General features: G+C 32.8%; 1 protein-coding gene across 1 annotated transcript; it reads left to right on the top strand.

Moving 5' to 3' along the window:
- The first annotated feature begins 743 nt into the window (after nt 1–743).
- On the top strand, nt 744–14,653 carry LOC145039458 (dammarenediol II synthase-like). Its single transcript, XM_078987518.1, has 17 exons — nt 744–860; nt 3,916–4,161; nt 5,778–5,966; nt 6,308–6,397; nt 9,478–9,672; nt 10,001–10,085; nt 10,232–10,398; nt 10,481–10,669; nt 10,767–11,000; nt 11,089–11,211; nt 11,285–11,383; nt 11,514–11,620; nt 11,802–11,945; nt 12,075–12,252; nt 12,385–12,465; nt 13,282–13,365; nt 14,319–14,653. Exons 2-17 carry the CDS (start codon nt 3,958–3,960, stop codon nt 14,421–14,423), a joined length of 2,274 nt encoding a protein of 757 aa, XP_078843644.1. The 5' UTR covers nt 744–860; nt 3,916–3,957; the 3' UTR covers nt 14,424–14,653.
- The last annotated feature ends 6,062 nt before the right edge of the window (nt 14,654–20,715 follow it).

Genomic DNA, 20,715 nt, shown 5'->3' with positions numbered 1-20,715 from the left:
TTTCATTCGAGAGCGTGTGGAAAACGAGCAAGGTGAAGTCAAACATGTGGCGGATCCCCTTACGAAGGTCTTAGCGTGTGTAAGGTTCGGTGAAATGAGATCGTTACTCGGTGTGTGGGAGTTGCCGTTTTAACCATTCAGGGGTGATTGTTGGCGAATTGGTTGTTCTGCCATGGGTTTAAGCCGCGGGTCAACCCAATTGTGTTTTGGAGTGCTGCCCTAGATACGTGATATATGGAAATTTTCCTTCTTCTGTCGTACATATGATAGAATAGGAATTGTAATCCAATAAGTCTTCTTGATCTATATATGTATGCGTTCGGGTCTTGAATATATTGACGACAATTATTAGAGTTTATAGGTACCGAATTTTTCTAGCTAATAGAATAAAAGCGTTAGTTTGGTTGAATATTGTTTTGTGTTTTTACCGAGAATCGATTAACCTTTTAAACTAGAGCCGAGAACCGCTCCATGTGGTGCAGGATCGGTCCGGTGTCCATTTGCTCATTACTAATTGCATGAAACTTCAAGGGTGCCTATAAATAGACCTAACAAACTTCACGTGTGCCTCTATAAATAGCCCAACGTTTATAAACTATCGAATAATAAGTGTCAGAAGAAAAAGATAATTAACACGTATGCAGTTTGTAGTTGGAGTGTCACTATATCTTACTTCTATCTACATTTAACAACATCAAATTGGACATTTTGGGGAAAACTTGATATGTGTGCCTATAAATAGAACCAATTCCTATAAACTACTCACACCAAAAGTATTCATATTCATGAAAACGAGAAGCTAGTAGAGGGGGAAGTTAAAGTCTTCAAGCTATCCTCGCCAAGAAAATATCACAAGAGAGGTATAATGATCATTCCACAATAAATATTTTATTTTGATGTTTATGTGTTCCATTTTTACATGCACATCGATTAAATATAACAAGTATGATGATGTTCATTAATATAATATGATGTTAGTAACCTATAATGATTATTGATTTGACAACAACACTTCAGCATGAACAATAATACTATGCCTTAAATGAATAAATATCTTTCATTTATTATTTCATAATATTTTCTTTTCTATAATACAAAAATCTGGTAATTTAGAATGATTTTTTTTCTTACTAAAACCCAAACTAGATCCAAACTTTCTGATTTTGACTTCGAAAATACCAAAAACCAAAAACCATCGTTTTTTCAGGCTTTGTTTTTCTTTTTCAGTTTCTTTTGGATTTCTGGTTTCTATATATATAAAACCAAACTTAATCTAAAGAATTTTTTTTTACAATCAAAATCCTAGGGGTGGAGGTACCAATTTATTTTTCTGTAAACCGTATACTGTACCAACTATAATTGGTATAAAAAAATTGCTACCGGTACCGTACCAAGTATACTTGGTACTAATTTATTTGGCTACCAACAAGTTTAGTTGGTACAAATTGGTAATGGTATATACCAACTTCTTTTAATTTTCTATTATAAGATTTAAAAATAAGCAAAGACATCGGGATTTTGATGCGTAGTATAGAAATTAGTTACGTAGTTTTTTTAGTTTACAAAAGAATTCTACTAAAATAACGCTAACGTAACGTTTTAATATTTTGATTTAATGTGGTAATTACTATTGACCAATACGACCAAATGACTAATATAATGTTATTAAAACAGTAAACACTAAATACAATTAACAGTTATATATATATATATATATATATATATATATATATATATATATACACACACACACACACACACACACGGTATTACCATGGTTTTCCAATTTTTGCACCATTACCGTACCAACATTGATCAATTGGTACGTACTACCAACCAAACATGTTGGCAACCAAATATATTGGTTACCAAGTTTCTTGGTTCGGTTGGTAAGATGTTGGTTGGTTTTCCATGGTACAATTTTATCAGCCCTATAAAATCAAACCGTTGCCGTTGGTTATTCAAAATGATTGGTTTTTCAGTTTCAAAATTTCATTTTTTTTCCCGATTTTTTGTGCGGTTTTTGTTTACTGTATAATGGAACCAAAATCCAACCGTTGGTTTTTCAAAATGATTTAGTTATTTAGTTTCAAATTTTCAGCATTTTCCCGATTCTTTTGTATGGTTTTAGTTTTATGGTATACTCGTATACCACTAACTTCATATTTCCTTCAACACGTACTTCCCATGGTTTGAAATTATATACAAAATGATGTTTTTTTATTTAAAGGATAACCCAAAGCACGTTTGCTAGATGTATGTTCAAATTTCCATAGACAATATTTAAAAAAAGAACAAGTGTCCAATGATTTTCATACGAAAGTATGATATCATAGTTTTGTCAATATATTAATGATATATACTGAAGTTTAAGCAGGATGATAAGATTAATGATGCATATGGTTTCAAGAAACTGTAACTTAAAAAGTTTTCTATAAAGAGTACCATAATACTCTATATAAGACTTTGAACTATAATGCTCTTAATTAGGGTCACATACATCAATAATACGTTCATATTATAATGCTTAAGCTTCATTATACATCATGAATATTTGCAAAACTAATATATTGTACTTTCGTATAAAAATCATTGGAAGTTTGTTATTTTGTCATTACGTACTTTTTGGGGCAAATAAACATGAGTTGGTATTGTCTTCTATTTTGTTATAGGAAATTATTTGTTTGGTGTCTTTCTGAATTTAGTAAAATCTATGAAATTAGAATTTGGCTCAACTCCATGCTGACAATGAAAAGTAAGTTTAACAAATAATAATCCATATGAAATATTATTTAATTGAATTAGTAATGTGTTCCTTGTTTATAATATGCACTAGCGTTTGACTAATGTCAAGATATATAAGACAGTGATGTTCAAAGAGACAAAATCATATAATTCTACAAGAAATCTCAACAATGATGGGTCCATTTCAACTGATGCTTTAAGGAACCTCTATTTTAATTTTTAGATATTTGCAATACTTATCATTTTTATGTTTATAATAATTATAAATGAAAGAGCAACTCTGAGCTCACCTTTCAGCTGACGTGCCCTTGTGAATAAAATGGGTGGGCCGGGTATTTGGTGTGTAGAGGAGCATTAACTAAAATATAATTCAAAGTTAACTTACTCATTGGTGTAATGGAAAAAAAACGTTAAAAGTTTAAACTTTATATGTTTAGAATATTATTATTATTCCACAATTTATCTTTTGTATGATGGATCTTGATGGATTTGACATACAACGCAAATAAAACCATAACTAGATGTATTAAAATTACTGACATCGATATCTAAAAGTAAATACTCCTGCCAAAATTCAAGTAATTCCTATCTAAATATACCCAAAAAAAGTCAGCAAACATTGAAGTTGTGATAACTTTTTAAATAAAAGAAACAGCAATTCGGTATTAAAATATGTTTAAAAAGATGGTAGATAAAAAATTAAAAAGGTTGTAATATGTCATACGTGACACTGAGTTTCTATTATCAGAATCCTAGTTTTCATTAATTTATTCAATATATTGAATGAATGAATGCAGAATGCTACATATTTCAAAAGAACGTTGTTTTTAAATATAAATCATTTATTTGTCATTCATATATTTATTCAACATTTTATTAATTAGACATCATATATCCATATACTTATCGAGTATATCGGTAGATAAGGATTATTGATTATATATATGTGTGTATTCGCGCACGCCCCCGGTAAACCTAGGGTGAACAGCAGAAAAAATGTATTGATGTTTAATTAAGATTAATAAAATATCTTTTTAATTCGTCTAACGTGTGAACTACATTCAATCATTTGTTACTTATTTTCTCCATATCTCCATTATTGTGTGTTTGTTTGTGTTTATGGATATGATCATAATATGGTTTTCCTTACACATGTTTTTATAAAATTAGATTATTAAACCCACTAGAAGAGGTGACCAAGAGAAGAGGAGGATGTGGGAGTTAAAGATAGCCGAAGGGGATGGACCCTTTTTGTTTAGTACTAACAACTTTGTTGGTAGACAATTTTGGGAGTTTAATGCTGATGTTGGCACGCCAAAAGAGAAAGAAGAGATTGAAAAGATTCGACAGAAATTCAAAGATAATCGAAAAAATGGAAGACAACATGCTTGTGGTGATCTCCTAATGCGAATGCAGGTACTAAGCACCATGATTTTCAACAAAAATGTGTTTATTTATTATTTATATATATAGTATATCACATATATATGCAGGGTAATAAGTATAAAAGCATCTAAAATTCATAATCCAATTTGAGAGTTTAATGAGGTGAGATATCTAACTAACATTCAATGAATTAAACTTCCATCATTTTGGAAGCCATGATGTTCAATAGATAGTTTAATGGCCAGTAAAGTGTAAAAAATTTAATGCATTATGAATACCTAATACACCATGTGTTTTATGAAAATATTATTATTATTTATATGTTCTTTAAATTTAATCATAAACATTCTTTCTTATGATTACATTAATTATGCCAGTTTGTTTCCATTGTACTATCGTTAATACTTCACGTGAATTTAATAACATATATTAATAAGAATATGTTTTAATTTGGGAAAATGATTTAAAAGCCCAACGAAATTTTCAAACCATTTAAAAAACCCAAATTATGTTTTGTCTGTTCAAAAAAACCCAACGAACTTAACATTTTTTCTAAAAAGTCCAACAAAGTTCTAAACCATTCAGAAAATTCCAATTTTGTTTTGTTTAAGTTCGTTGGGTTTTTTTTTGAACAGTCAAAACATGATTGAAGTTTTTTAAACGTTTTGGAAACTTCGTTGGTCTAACAAGTCATTTTATCGATACGGTAATAAGCCATGTCATTTGTTTCTCTTATTTGACTTTAAAAAAAGTGTAACTTAATTGGGCTTTTTAGACAAAATGTTAAGTTTGTTGGGTTTTTTTGAACAGACAAAACATGATTGGGGTTTTTTGAACAGTTTGGAAACTTCGTTGGGCTTTTAAGTCATTTTCCCTTTTAATTTCTTACAAGTAGGTTGGGTCTTCATGGTTGATATTCCTTTTTGGGAATATATATGTTCAACTGAAAACGAGATATTGAATCCGGACCACTTATTTCGAATTTTCCGTTAAAACGCTCTGGTCCGGATTCAATCACTCGTTTGAAAACGAGAGATTGAATCCGGGCCACTTGGTTAGGGAAAATTGTGAGAGACTTATTTTGGATTTGCATTTAGAGAAAAGCTCAAGAATTGATTTGGGTAATTAATTTTTTTTCTTCTCATCGAGACGTAATTGTTTAAAATTTGTTTCCCAGAGGGTTTGGCTAAGACTATTGGCTTGCTTTTTAATCCATTACTGTTTAAGAAAAATATAAAAGGGAGGTTATTACAAATAGAGAACTAAATAAAACGACATGATCTAGATTATACATCAAACTATGGCGACATATCTATTATTTGAAGCGTTGGATGTGCTAGTCTTCTCTTGGATAGAGCTAAATCCAAACCTTTCCTCATAACATTTCACAAGTAGTTACCCACACTTGTTGCTACATGAAACACATTGTTATGAAAGTTGCTGATTTTGTAATTAATTAGTGTCGAAAATACATGTGTTACAAATCTTTATGAAAACTACTTATGATATTTAATAATTAGTTTGATGTATAAACAAAGTTATTGTTGATTTAATGCATGATAAATTCTCTCAGGGATCATTTATAAATCGAGGCTTAATTTTCATGTTAATATTTAAACCTGATAATGTCGTTATAATATGAATAGCTTATGAAGGAAAATCAAATTGACCTTATGGATATAGCTCCAATAAGACTAAGTGATGATGAAGAAGTCACTTTTGAAGCCGTGACAACTGCAGTGAAGAAAGCAGTCCGATTAAACCGTGCAATCCAAGCAAAAGATGGTCACTGGCCTGCTGAAAGTGCGGGCCCCTTGTTCTTCACTCCACCACTTGTGAGTATATTGAGTAGAAATAAAATTCATTTTTCAATTAGTTATTTTCTGTTATTTACAATTGGATTTGTAAACCTGAAAATGCTATTTACTTCACCAAATTATGCAAATGCATTGTGATTTATTCTTTCCAAGTAGAATTTTGATTTCAAACGTGAGTTGAGGCCTATATACGTGATTGATTTCATTTTATAAAAATGATATCTTGACCTTGATTTTTCCACCATGAAACTACAATAAGGAATGCTCATCCATTATATTATTATGCATTTTACATATATGGTTATGTTTCTTTCACCAATCTTCTTAAGCTTGTAATTGTACTTTTTTTTTTGTTGCAGTTAATTGCTTTATACATAAGTGGTACCATTAATACAATCTTGAATGAAGAACACCACAAAGAGATGATACGATATTTCTACAATCATCAGGTAAGCCATATATCAAATCTAAATAAACCATCTATATATCATGTTTGGGATTTTGAAGTCTTTTTTGTCAATGGATAGTAAGTTGATGGTCAAAAGTGAAAGATTGTTCATAAAGTTGAATACGTGTCGCTAATGACGGGTACAAATTAAATGAAACAAGTAACCCAACTTAGTAAGAAGCAGTTATTTAAATATGCTTCTCTAATGCTCAGTACAAATTAGAAAAAAAGGACCCGTGTATATATTAATTGAAAAATAATTGGGTCCTAAAAAAATTGGTTCCTGTATAACACTATAAGAATTTCTATCATCAATGGCGACGGGCATCACCGCTAAAGGTCCAACATGTCGCCACTAAAAGTATTCGCGGTGATACGCCGCCGCTAAAGGGTCGCTGCTATTGGTTCGTCACTATTGCTCCATTCGTCGTTGCTATTGCCTTCCGTCGCCGCTAAAGGTTCGTTGCCGCTAATGCTCTCCATCGTCACTAAAAGTGTTGATGCTATTTATATGTATTTCTATACATACAAATACACATAAACATACATAATACACATACAAAATACAAATATACATACAAAAACACATACACATTCATAATAAACATACAAAATGCACATATACATATAATTACACATACAAAAACACATATACACATGTTAAATGCATTCAAAATACATATATACACAGTGTTGTAAAACTCGCCGAGTTGGCCGATTACTCCTCCGAGTGCTCGCTACTCGGTCCCTTACCGATGCGAGTTGCAGAATCCCGAGTACTCCCTGACCGGCCCCTTACTGAACTGAGTAGTGTTGTCAAACCCGGTCAACTCGGTGATTAATATGTATAATATATTTAACGATTTATTGCATAACACACATGTTATTATTACTACATATATATCTTAAATTTTTAGTAATTATTCACGAAGTGAGACCATTATGTGTATTTCAGTTTTTGTGTATTCACATGTATCTAATTTTCTTATATCAAATTAACATTTAACTTATGATTTTGACATATATAGGTTCGTTAAAAATATTTCTAAATGAATTACCGAATCTGAGTATTCCCCGAGTACTCCTGAATACTCGCTACTCGGTAGTCGGCCGAACGTGTACCGAGTAACGAGTTCTACAACCATGTATACACATACAAATGCACATACAAATACATTTACAAATACACCTATACATAGAATTACACATACAAAAACAGATATACATATGTTAAATGCATTCAAAATACACATATACATACAAATACACATACAGTTACATATCCACATCTACTAACACAAAATACATATCCACAAAATCAAAATTCCGGTGACAACAGTAGTGGTGGCGGTATACTCCGGCGAGAACGGTAGGGTAATCTCAAATTCCGGCAACCATGATAATTGGTAGAAATTTAGCAGGGAGAAGAGAAAATGAAAAGAAAAAGAGAAAATGGAGAAGAGGGGTGAAATTGCAAAGATTTTGGTGACAATATAATGAACTCGACGATAGTGAGCACTAAGCAAGGAGAAGAAGGTAAAGCACAAAAGATCGGGAAAGAATGTGAGGACGAAGAGGGTTTTATTGTAGACGGCCTTTAGCGGCGACACCTACTCATTAGTGGCAACACACTAGAGGGAATACAACACGAGCTTTTCTACATCGTTGGATCAATGCTTAAATCGATGGATGGGATTGAAATGATGCGGATCGCCAACATAAGCTTTTAGCGGCGACACCTTTAGCGATAACAGGTGCTTTTTAGCGGCGACTCACCGGAGGGAAAATAACGTGGGATTCCCTATGTCCTCCTAGTCGTTGGATCATCACTTAAATCGAAAGATAACATTGAAATGACGCGGATCGCCAACATAAGCCTTTAGCGGCGACACACTTTTAGCTGCGAAAAAAAAAACACTTTTTTTATTTGTCGCCACTAAAAGTGACCGTCGCCGCTATTGTGGTTATTCTTGTAGTGATAGCTACCCCTTCCTCCCCCACCACCCCATATGTATTTAAATTCATAATATTTGAAATTTTGAAGCAGTCTAATCAACAATTAAAAACGTACATATTTGACCACGATAATATAACATAGGCAATGCCCTTGGATGCAATGTTGTCGAATGTAAATTTGCTTCATTTGAAAATAAAACAATAGACTTTTATAACAATCAGAACATATATTCTTTGTACAAGTTTAATCATGGAAACGTTTTATAACAATATCCCTAACCAAGTAACTTTAAAAGTTGCTAAAGTTATGGCTCCACAATCAACTTCAGATGAATTTCATCTTTTGTGATAAGCACTACACCACCACCACGTTAGATCTCTGAAACAAAGAAAGTAATGCACCAAACCCGATCCAGGAATTTTAAAAATTTTCAACAAGTGTATGGTGGGCTGATTATACGAAACCATAGGCTATCCAACCAAAGAATTTATAAATGACTTATTGTGGGCTTTAAACCTCTCAATTCTTCGCAATGTGTCATACACATATATATTTTCTTTATCGATGTGTTGAAAGGACATATAGCTATTGCTAATGCTTCCAACTATTAAATATTATAAACTTTTCTTACACATTCAACAAACTTTTATTATACCTCTCTATACCTCTCTATCATATAATTTATATATATAATTATTACGTAATTATACTTTCTAGGAAAGATTTTTACTTTTTAGGCCCTAGATTTTAAATTACTTGGATACGTGTAGAACTTTTTTCCAAAAGCTTCCAATTTTCCTTAGAACTCTTGAGCAAAATATGTCAAAAGAACGTAAGTTATGAAATTTTCCATGGAAATATAATATTTCGCTATGCGGATCATCGTGGAAACATAATAACAAGTGAAAATGGAGGCAAACAAATTAATTAATTAACAATAAAACATGTCGTTTCTATTTCAACACATATACATAGTAGGGTTATTTGTTGCTTCAGATTTTCGTAGACATTCACATAGTTCCTTCTATACTTCCCCCAAAACATTTTTAGATCTATTTATGTTTCTTGTTTTAGAAAAAAAAAATATATTATATTAAATAATTCAAGTTGCATCATAACTGTAGAATGAAGATGGAGGATGGGGTTTTTTTATTGAAGGCAAAAGCACGATGATTGGATCTACATTGGTCTATGTAGCCCTACGTATACTAGGAGAAGGGAAAAACGGAGGAGATGGCGCAATGGAACGAGGTTGCAAGTGGATACTTGACCATGGCAGTGCAACCTCCATTCCCTCATGGGGAAAGCTCTATCTTTCGGTAAATATCTAATCTATATAACAAAGTGTCACTAGTTCCCTATAAATAATATGATATGTGCTTTAAGTAGAGTTTTACAAAAAAAAATGTTTGAGAGAGAAAATGAAAAGGTATTTATAATTCAATCCAACTCAAGACAAAAGAAAGCATGGGAAGCAAGAAATTGAATGACCTATTGTAATATGAAAAACGATGAATATTTATGACCTTTCTAGTAACGTTGTACATGTTGATAATTGTTCTTTGATTTAATTATGGAATCTTATTACCCACTTCTTCCCATGATTGTTGATACTTCTTGTTTATTTTCTTGTATTTACATATACAGGTGCTGGGAGTGTATGATTGGGAGGGTTGCAACCCATTGCCACCAGAATTCTGGATTATCCCATCGACATTTCCTTTTCATCCTGGTAATTAACTATACATTTTTAAAATTATAACCAATATTTCCAATGCGCTTTCCTTGATTTCATAAAAAATTAGAAATCACTTCAGACAAAATAAAATTTTTATACGTTTTTCAAACTCTTTTAATTTGTCCTTATGACTTATACAGCTGAGATGTGGTGCTATTGTCGGACAACCTACATGCCTATGTCATATTTATATGGGAAAAGAGTCCAAGGACCCATCACACCTCTTGTTTCATCATTGCGAAAAGAAATCTACCCCATCCCTTTTGAGCATATTAATTGGAATAAGCAACGAAATAATTGTTGTAAGGTTGGTACCTTTTCTTAAGACCTTAAACATAAAATTGGCATCATCTTTTGTAAGTGAAGAGTGTATATATTTATCTTTGCAGGAGGACTTGTACCATCCACATTCATTTCTTCAAGATGTTTTGTGGCATTCCCTTCACTACATTACTGAGCCTGTCCTTAAATATTGGCCATTTTCCAAACTACGAGGAAAATCGCTTGATAGAGTTGTTGAGTTAATGCGCTATGAATCAGAAGAGACTAGATACATGACCATAGGATGCATTGAAAAAGTAAGCTACAATGTTGATGTAAAGAAACAAAGAAAATTATAATAGAATGAACTTCTACCTAATGAACATAACAAATATTTTCTTATGTTTTGGGTAGAGTCTACAAATGATGTGCTGGTGGGCAGAGAATCCAAATGGTGATGAGTTCAAATATCACTTAGCAAGAGTTCCAGATTACTTATGGGTTGCAGAAGATGGAATGACAATGCATAGTTTTGGTAGTCAAGTGTGGGATTGTGTTTTTGCAACTCAAGCAATTATTGCTAGTAACATAACCGAAGAATACGCTGATTGTCTAAAAAAAGCACACTTTTATTTAAGAGAATCTCAGGTTAGTTTTTTTAGCAATATGCATACATGTATGATTATTTTGTTTTCAAACTTTGATACTTTTCCTCATTATACCACACTATATGCAGATAAAGCAAAATCCTTCAGGAGATTTCACTAGAATGTATCGACATATCACTAAAGGAGCATGGGCCTTCTCTGATCAAGATCATGGATGGGCTGTCTCTGATTGTACAGCTGAAGCGCTAATGGTACATCCAAATCAAATTAGATCTTTTTTATTTGTATATACATCTTATAATTTTCATTCATTATATGTTGTAGTGTCTACTGTTACTATCAAACATGCCGAAAGAAATTGTTGGTGAGAAAGTTGACAATGACCGACTATACGAGGCAGTGAATTTTCTTCTTTACTTGCAAGTATGATACATTTGTCTTAGAAATGAATATAATTTATCCTTTTTAGCTTGAAAAAATATTTATGGTTTTTATTTCAAACACAAAAAATGAAATAATTGGTGCTACCTTTGTGTGTTTTCTCTTCATTTAGAGTCCGATAAGCGGGGGATTTGCTGTTTGGGAGCCACCGATTCCAAAACCATTTCTACAGCTTCTTAACCCTTCAGAGATGTTTGCAGATATAGTTGTCGAGAAAGAGTAAATATCTAACATAGTCATTAGCACCATATATTATCAATAGTGATCTATATATAATTACAATCACTTGAGCCTAATATATGCCAAAACATAAGTGAAACGAAAGTAATAACAAATAGAAAATGTAACAGAAGTATTTATAAACAAAAGTGAATGTTAATATGTATTTTTGATGAATTAGGCACCTAGAACCCTCAGCTTGCATTATTGTAGCTCTGGTAGAGTTCAACCGTGTCCATCCAAAACACAGAAATAAAGAAATAGAACTTTCAATTTCGAATGGAATACGATATCTGGAGGAAACACAATGGCACGATGGGTCATGGTAAGATGTAGTATGAATTCTATTTTTTGTGACTAATTTGAGCTATGACATTAAAGATATATGTATAATTGTATCTAATATATAGAAAACATTGGTTGACATTCTTTAACTGTTCTTTTGGATTGATAGGTATGGTTACTGGGGAATATGCTTCTTATATGGAACGTTCTTTGCCTTAAGGGCTTTAAGTGCTGCTGGAAAGACATACAACAATAACGAAGCAGTATGTAAAGGTGTCAAGTTCTTACTTTCCAAACAGAATGAAGAGGGGGGTTGGGGAGAAAGCCACCTATCTTGTTCTACTGAGGTGAGCTTTATCTCTTTGCTCACAAATAACGTTGATAACATATATATTCAAAAAAAGAAAACCAAGCTATTACTAAAATAGAAATGTGAAACCTTCATCTCTCTCAACATTTTGTTTCTATTGTTCATCAAGGTATATACGCCATTGGATGGAAACCGAACAAATTTGGTGCAAACATCATGGGCTATGCTTGGTCTTATGTTCTGTGGGCAGGTTATTTCCCATGCTTTTATTTAGGGGCGGAAATTAGAGAGAATTTTTTAAAATTAGTCTGTTTGGGTTTTATGTTAGTTATAGATGGTCAAACCAACAAAGAAATGTTAGTTAATACAAATGGACAAAACACGTTAACGGTGGTTTAAACTATAGTTACAATCTTTTTTTAGTAACAAACCTACATACACTTTGAGTTTCAAAATAGTTAACTCCATTTTCAAAAGATTGATGCCAAGTTGTCACCACTACTAGCCCATGGTGGCCTACGATCTTTTAAAATACTAAGCTATAATACTACATCATAATTCTATTTTTTTAAAATCGTATTTAAGATGGAAATCTTTAGAAAAAACCTCTAAATAAGGCCAAAGTTTAGGGTTATTTAAGAAGATTTTCCTATTTAATAAACTAAATACTAATGATTTTCAAAATATGGATTGAAGAAATTTGGTAGTTCAAGTTGGAGAAAGAAGAAAGTAGATTTATAGAAATTTTCATTGATCAACTTGCTAAAATGATTACAGAAGTCAGAATATATAATAAAGCTAACTAATATGAACATGACATCATAACCAATTTTAACTAACATTGCTTAACAGAAAATTAACAAGTTTCTAACTAAAATCTCACAACCCTTCTAATTGAAATAAAGCATGTGACAAAAGACTATTAGTCAAGACAAACAACCAACCAACCAACCAATTATTTTTGGGATTTATAGTGTTACTCAAATCTTAGTTATTTTCCACCTCTAAGTTGCTTTAAAGGTTTATGTATCAAGTTTAATAGATTTTTCATGTTTATATACAACAGGTGGAGAGAGATATAACACCCTTAGATAAAGCAGCAAAACTGTTGATTAATGCTCAAATGGATAACGGAGATTTTCCTCAACAGGTAATCCCTAAAAAGATTCAAAGCATTAAAAGTTATACTTTTGTGAATCCCATGAAAAATAAAACACAAGACTTCAATTTCAACTAACACTTTCTAGTGAGATTCATTGGTGGGTATTATTTCCATTTCTGACTGAATAAATTATTTTTGAACAACGATTGAAATATAGTGTGTGTGTGTCTATATATATATATATATATATATATATATATATATATATATATATATATATATATATATATATATATATATATAGAGAGAGAGAGAGAGAGAGAGAGAGGTTCAATTAAAAATAAAAATGTTGAGAATGTAAGAATGAATATAGAACACACATTTCTTCATCTTTCGTTTAAACGTATCGGCACAACGGGAGATGTAATATTTATATATTACTATAAGATTAAATATATGAAAATAATGTAGTATATTCACATATAAGTATTTATATATGATTATCCATATATGTCTATTCACAAGTGATTATTCATATGTGATTATGGTTGTTGGTGGAGGAGATGGTGGTTGTGATGGTAGTGGTGTACTATAGTCGTAGAGGTGGTGGTAGCAGTAGAGGCGGAGGAGGAGGTGGTGGTGGTGGTGGAGGTACTGTTGATGGTGGTGATATATATGGTGGAGGTGGCAGTTATTGGTGTTGGGTTTGGTGGAGAAGAAGAAAGGATGTGGTGGTGTTAGTACTTAATATTTAGATATGAATATACTTAATTTTCTAAACACATATTAATATGACTTCTTCTAGTCATGGCGGTACGCAGAAATGGTATAGTGGCAATGAATATATGTGTGGACTAGATGGATTTTTGTATTCTCAACCTATTTTTCATTTTCGAATGAACATACACACATACACACACACACACACACACACACACATATATATATATATATATATAGGTTTTTATAAATATTTCTTTAACATTAGCCTATTTACCCAGGAAATTACTGGAGCTTGGATGAGGAATTGCACTCTGCATTTTGCACAATACAGGAGCATTTTCCCACTCTGGGCACTTGGGGAGTACCGTAAACGTGTCTGGTAATGTAAAAAAAGGTTATTCAAATGTGTATTACCATGGCCTATGGTGAACTCTAATCCTAAGATGTGATATTCATGAAATCCAAATATAGTCCAGATCATGTATAATATTTTATGTATCAAATCCTTGAAAATCTTATCATATGTACAAGGTGAATGTGTAATCCATAATACTTTGTGTTAAAATCTTGAAATTATGTATATTTGCATTTGATAAATATGATTATCTAAAAATCTCTCTAGTTGTCATATGGATGTAGCAAACTTATCTTGATCATGTAAACCACATTAATTATTTATGTTCTTATTTTTTTTAGAATCTTTATTATGTGTATATTGAAGGGTTTAGAGCCTAATTAGATCAAACATAGAACAACAAAAACAACAAACAAATTTGACCTAAACTCGAAATCTAAAAGATCTAAACTCACTAGTCTATGCAACTTAGTATAACTCTAAAGAAAACATACCTTTGATTTCTTAGTTGGGTTCTTCTTTTGTAACCCAAAGGAGAGCTCCTCTTCTGCGATCTTTCCTAAGACACAAACAACAAACATATCATGTAATCCTTTGTAACATCCTAATATCTGGTATTATTATTATTGCCCTTAACTTTATTAAAAGTTACAAAAGTGGTCCCTTGAAGAAAAAGGCTTGCTTTTTGGTCGTACGTTGGCCGTACTTAAGGGTACGCGCAATATAGTTGTGCAATATGGAAAATACAGATGATCCCTAACATGTTGGGCATACGTGTGGTATGTCAGGCATACTATCCCAGACTCCCAACCCTAATTTTAAGGGTTCCTCCCTATTTAAACAATATTATATCCCCGTTGGACCATCCTTATCAATGACCACTCCCTCCTCAAACCCAAATTTCAAGTTTAAGTTTTTTGTGTAAGTTTGGGAGCTTATTACGTGATTTTGGTGCATATTATTGAAGAAGGGGACTAGAGAAGAAGAAGTGGTTACTTGCAAGCTTGTAGATCCAGAAACCTTTGCTCTTTTTGTATCTTTTTCACGTATAAAGTTTATAACTTGATGAGTTTTCTATTTGATCTACATGGTTGAATTTTTATGAGCTTTTGTACCCAAGATTGGCTCTTTATGAGTTTGGAGCACTCCAGGGAATTTTAGTTGGACTTTCATGCATTTTAGGACTTGTAGATCAATAAAAATGGTTGTTTGATCATTCCCTATGGCTCATGCATGATTATAGTAGCTTAGAGTGTGTTCTAAGTTAAAGTTTGTTGCATTGGGTCCCTCCTAGCCATGCAAAGGGTTATAGTTGACGACTTTATGGTTTAAGATGCCTTAGGATGGTCAGATATAAAGTTGGGCTAGATGAATTAAATGATTAAGACAGAAAGTTGGTGAAGGTTAAAGCAGAAGGAGTATGTCAGGCGCAATATTAGCTAGGCACCGTGTAGCCGGTTCCGTCTCCGATGGGTCATTGGTCATGTTGTGCGTCCCGCGTAAGGAAGTGTATACCCAGCATACACGCTGGTCAGTTGACTTTCGTTGACTTTTAACTTTTGGTCAAGATTTAGGGTTTTGGACCATAAGATGGGCAATATGACCTTTTTTCCCTTAGAGAACTTAGTTGTGGGATTTGGACTTGTGAGTTGAGCTTTTGTATATTAAATATTAATTAGGGTTAATTATGTCGTTGATTAGGGGCAGTCTAGTTCAGACAGTTCGAGTGTGAGATTTACTTGCCATCAGTATCAGGTTAGTCTCCTAACTTTGTAACATCCGAACCCAGGTATTTCCTTTATAAGTCCTTGATATAAATTAAAATGCAAAGAAGGCCCTCCGTACGTTGGTCGTACATATATGTACACTTAATGTACATGGGTGTATTGAGCGCACAACTGAGCCATGTACTTGGGGTGTATGATGAGTATGTGTGGCGTATATGGCCAAAAGGCTAAAACCCTAATTTTCAGACATCATCACTATTTATGCTCACTTATGACATTTTGGACCTCACTCTTATCAGCCTCTGTTGCTTTTAAACGTCCCTAAAAACCCTAGTTTCCACTAGGAGTGATCTTTGAACTTGAAAGTGACATTAGTGGCCCTTTTTGGAATATTTGCATGAAGAAGAAGTTAGTGAGCAAGCCTTGGACGTGGTTGAGCTACAAGATCCAGAATCTATATCATCTTAGGAATATTCTAAAGGTATAAAGTTCATACCTTATTTATCCTTTTCTTAGATCTACTCCTTTAGCTTGCCATGGTCCTTTTGGTCCTTTTTGGTTGGTCTTGATGGGTTAAGATCATTTGAGATGCTAAATCTTGTAGATCTAGATGATTGGTCGATTCTTTAAGCTTAAAGGTGCAAATTTATGGTGTTTCTGACCCCCATGCAAGTATTGAGTCATTTATTAAGCTCTTCAGAGCTCTAGGGCCTCATTAAGCCATGCATGCACGTAACATTGGTAACTTTACGTGATAAACCACCTCAAGGTGGTCAAATATGAGTTTTGGGCTAATTTCTTAATCGATCAAGAGCTAGAAAGTGAATTTGGCCAAATAGGGGGAGTACGTTGGGCGTACAAGCTCGTATGCACCACATACAAGCCCTTAGGTGTGCACGATTAGCGTATAAGATGAGTACGCACCGCATACTCAATCATGGGATACATATGTTTGGGACTTTTGGTATTGGGTTTAATCTTGGACCCTAGGAGTTTAGGGATTTATTTTAGGCCACCAGAGCATTGTTTTTGGCTAAAGGGTTTTTGGACTTTTGTTGGGGGCCTTAAGTGTTATGAGTTCGGCCTTTGGGCCTTAGGTCCCATTATTATGTTTGGGCCAAAAATGGCCAAAAATGATTAAGCCCATTAAAGGTAAGGTGAAGGGGAGGAGGGCCTTGACCTTAGGAATTGGATTGGAATATAGGCACCGCATACTCAATCATGGGATACATCCCGTTATTTTCTACTTGTAAAGTCAACCCTAAGAATATTAGGTGTTTCAGAAGGGAATTAATTGAATCCGAGAAGCTTCTCAACTTTTTTTTTCCTTCAGGAAACACTATCGTAGCCGGGAACGAGGTCGTGATCAGGCGTCGACCATGATCAGGCTTTGAGCCGCAAACCTTCTTGGGCCGCAAACACGTCTGATCCTATCACCTTGGAAAACAAGTCTTATCATCTTGGATCTTGTTCTCGACCACAAAGCGCCTCTGGACCGTGAACGAGGCCATGATTTCACTGATCCTATCACCTCGAAAAATAAGTCTTACACTTTTAAATGAAATTCCAACCTTTTTCTCTCAAGTATCATCAGCCAAGAACAACCTCTCTCCTCAAGAACATGCTAAATCCATCCTTTCTCATCATATTCAAGTGTTAATCACTAGTTCTTCATAAGATCTAACAGGTATCTTTACTTGATCATGTTATCATTTCAAGAACATCCTTCAATCTTCTTATACTAGGTTGAAAACCCAGTAATTTCACTAGTTTACACGAAGAACACGCGAAGAACAGGAAGAATACCCGACTAAAAACCTTTGAATCTTGTTAGAAACTTGCTTAGGATCGTTAGGTGTTCTTTATTCATCAAGAACACAGGTTCGTGCACACTATCAGGGCCATGAACCCTCCTGGCTGTGAACCCATTACAGCCTCCAAATTAGCTTCTAACACTCCATTTGTTATACTTACAAATTAGTGAAAATTTATGATTATTTTAGCTAAATGGTTGCATATATGCTATACAAATTGCTATATAAGACTTGTTTTACTACGGGATTTCACTTGTTGAAGTCAACGTCCTATGTCAAATCATCATTTGAACCACCCTCTAACAGGTGAGTTCGTACCCCGTATTTTCATAGTTTTTAGAGTATTAGGGGGGGGGGGGGGGGGGAATACAAGTCTAACACAATCTTTTGTGTTATCAATAAATGGTTTCAAAACATCTCGTAAAAATGGATTTCAATTGTCTTCAAATCAAATGGTTTCAAATTGTTTTAAAATGACATCAAGTCATCAAAAGTATTTCAAAATGTTAAACTCTTTAAAATATTTTATAAACTTATATTTTTCCCCAGAAAGCATATATATACATATATATAAGAATTAAAGGGCTTAGGAATGATATCTCACTTTATTTCATTTTCCTTGTTTGGATGTGGACTTAGGGTTTTGGTTATTTGTCCGAATGTCGTTTAAATTTTAGTTATATATATATATATATATATATATATATATATATATATATATATATATATATATATATATATATATATGTATGTATATAAATATAAATATTATTTCATTCAGTTTCAATAGCCTTTGTAACATGTCGAGCAAGGGGTGGCATTCATGAATAGTTAGTATCAATACAGAAAGTACATATACTTTATAATAGGTATAATTTATGATTCAAGAATACTAACTCACGAGTCAAGTATAATAAAGTACGCTATTTTACAAGAACATGGGTTTAGACTATTTTACTAGAACAAGGGTATGATTCAAAACTAAACAAGGGTATACAATTTTCAAGTACATTTAGAGTATACTAAACAAGGAGCATACTATCAATCATTTATTTCAGAATGATTGGGTTTACATTATACACGTAACGTGTATATGGTTTTTATGAGACAATATTTAGGTTGTTTATTTATTTAAACAACATAGTTAAAGTCCTGATATTATAACAAGAATCTCCAGTCGGGGATCGAAACAAGTGTGTATAAATCTATATTGGGATTGACAACCCCGCACTCAGACTGCTAGCTACACCCGGGCATACACGCCTACGAGTGACAATTGTTATTAACAATTTTGACGCCTTCAAAGCGTTGTTTCAGGCCATCTAGTCATAGTATGGTTATAATAACTCATTAAAAAGATATTAACAATACGTTAGTGTATAATTAACTAAACATGTGTCCATTTTTAAAGTACTAGTTCACAAGGATACAATTTACAGTATTACATTACAATTTACAATAACAACTGGTGGAGCCAGGCACACTCACTTTTACAGTTTTATGAAGGAATACAAATACAGAACAATGGGTTTACAAACAGAACGGTTTTATAAGATTAAAACTACATTTCATATACATCAGAAAATATAGGATTTTCTGGAACAGTTTACATATTCAAATAATAGAAAACATACTTTCAAACATAAATAATTATGCACTCACTCAACTTTATGTTGATACTGTCTTTTCAAATTACTTGTATACTCAGGGAATCAGTAAACAAGTACTCCCCGAGCTTTTGAGAAGTTGGAGCCGTTTTGAGTCATATCTTCTATCTTTTGCTATAACTATTTTGGTGTCAATATACAGTGCTATAACTATTTTGGTGTCAATATACTTATTTATGAAATGATTGTTTGTACTTTGATTACTATAATGCATGTGTTGTGATACTAAAAATGAAGTCATCCACCCCCCTGACGTTTCCGCCGTCTGGTTTGGGGGTGTGACAGATTGGTATCTGAGCGTTGTTTATAGTGAACTCAATATATCAATCCATAAAAGATATATAAACTATAAATACATTTGGGATGAGAGCTCTGACTACAAGTATACTTTTAAAAATTTAAGTATTTTGACAAGAAGTATACTAACACTTATATACACAAGAACAGTATCACAATCATAACAACTCAAAAGTATTTAGATGTTGGACACTGCACTCAAATGTGGGCAGTTATTTAATCATATATGGGATCAATATAGTTTGATCAACTATATTGGTTTAAGATACGACCAACATGTGTTTGGGAGTGAAGGTAGTGTTGAAGCAAGACTAAAGCTTACCAACTATACCTGTACATAAGAACTCTATAACATAACAAAAAGTTAAAATAGTATAGGAGAATTTTAGGCACTATATACTAAGAAAAAACATGTGAAAACAAAATAATCATTCTGGTAGAGCTATAAATATTAAGTATATATTATAATTATATATAATTAAGGTTTTATGGACTTAAAATATGTGATCTAGCTTTATTTCCTATTCCTTGTTTGGTTGTGGACTTAGAGCAGGGTCATTTATTCAATGATCTAATCTGCCCGAGTTATATATAATTACTATATGCTCAAGGTTGTAAAAATCATTTGACGTTAGCTCGACGGTTGACTGGTGTTAAGGGATTAATCGGATTTGACGGAGATTAATCGAGGATTAATCGGGGACCATAAATTATTAATAAAATATTAAAATTAATTAAATATTAATATATCTTATGAAAAACAAGTACTTCAAAATTAGAAAATAAGAAAAGTTGTAATTTGGAAATTGAGAAAT

Source organism: Lactuca saligna, chromosome 1 (genome assembly GCF_052625555.1).
Source record: "Lactuca saligna cultivar CGN05327 chromosome 1, ASM5262555v1, whole genome shotgun sequence".
Classification (NCBI taxonomy): domain Eukaryota; kingdom Viridiplantae; phylum Streptophyta; class Magnoliopsida; order Asterales; family Asteraceae; genus Lactuca; species Lactuca saligna.
Note: the sequence above shows the minus strand (reverse complement) of the source record. Positions and strands in the feature narration are given on the sequence as shown.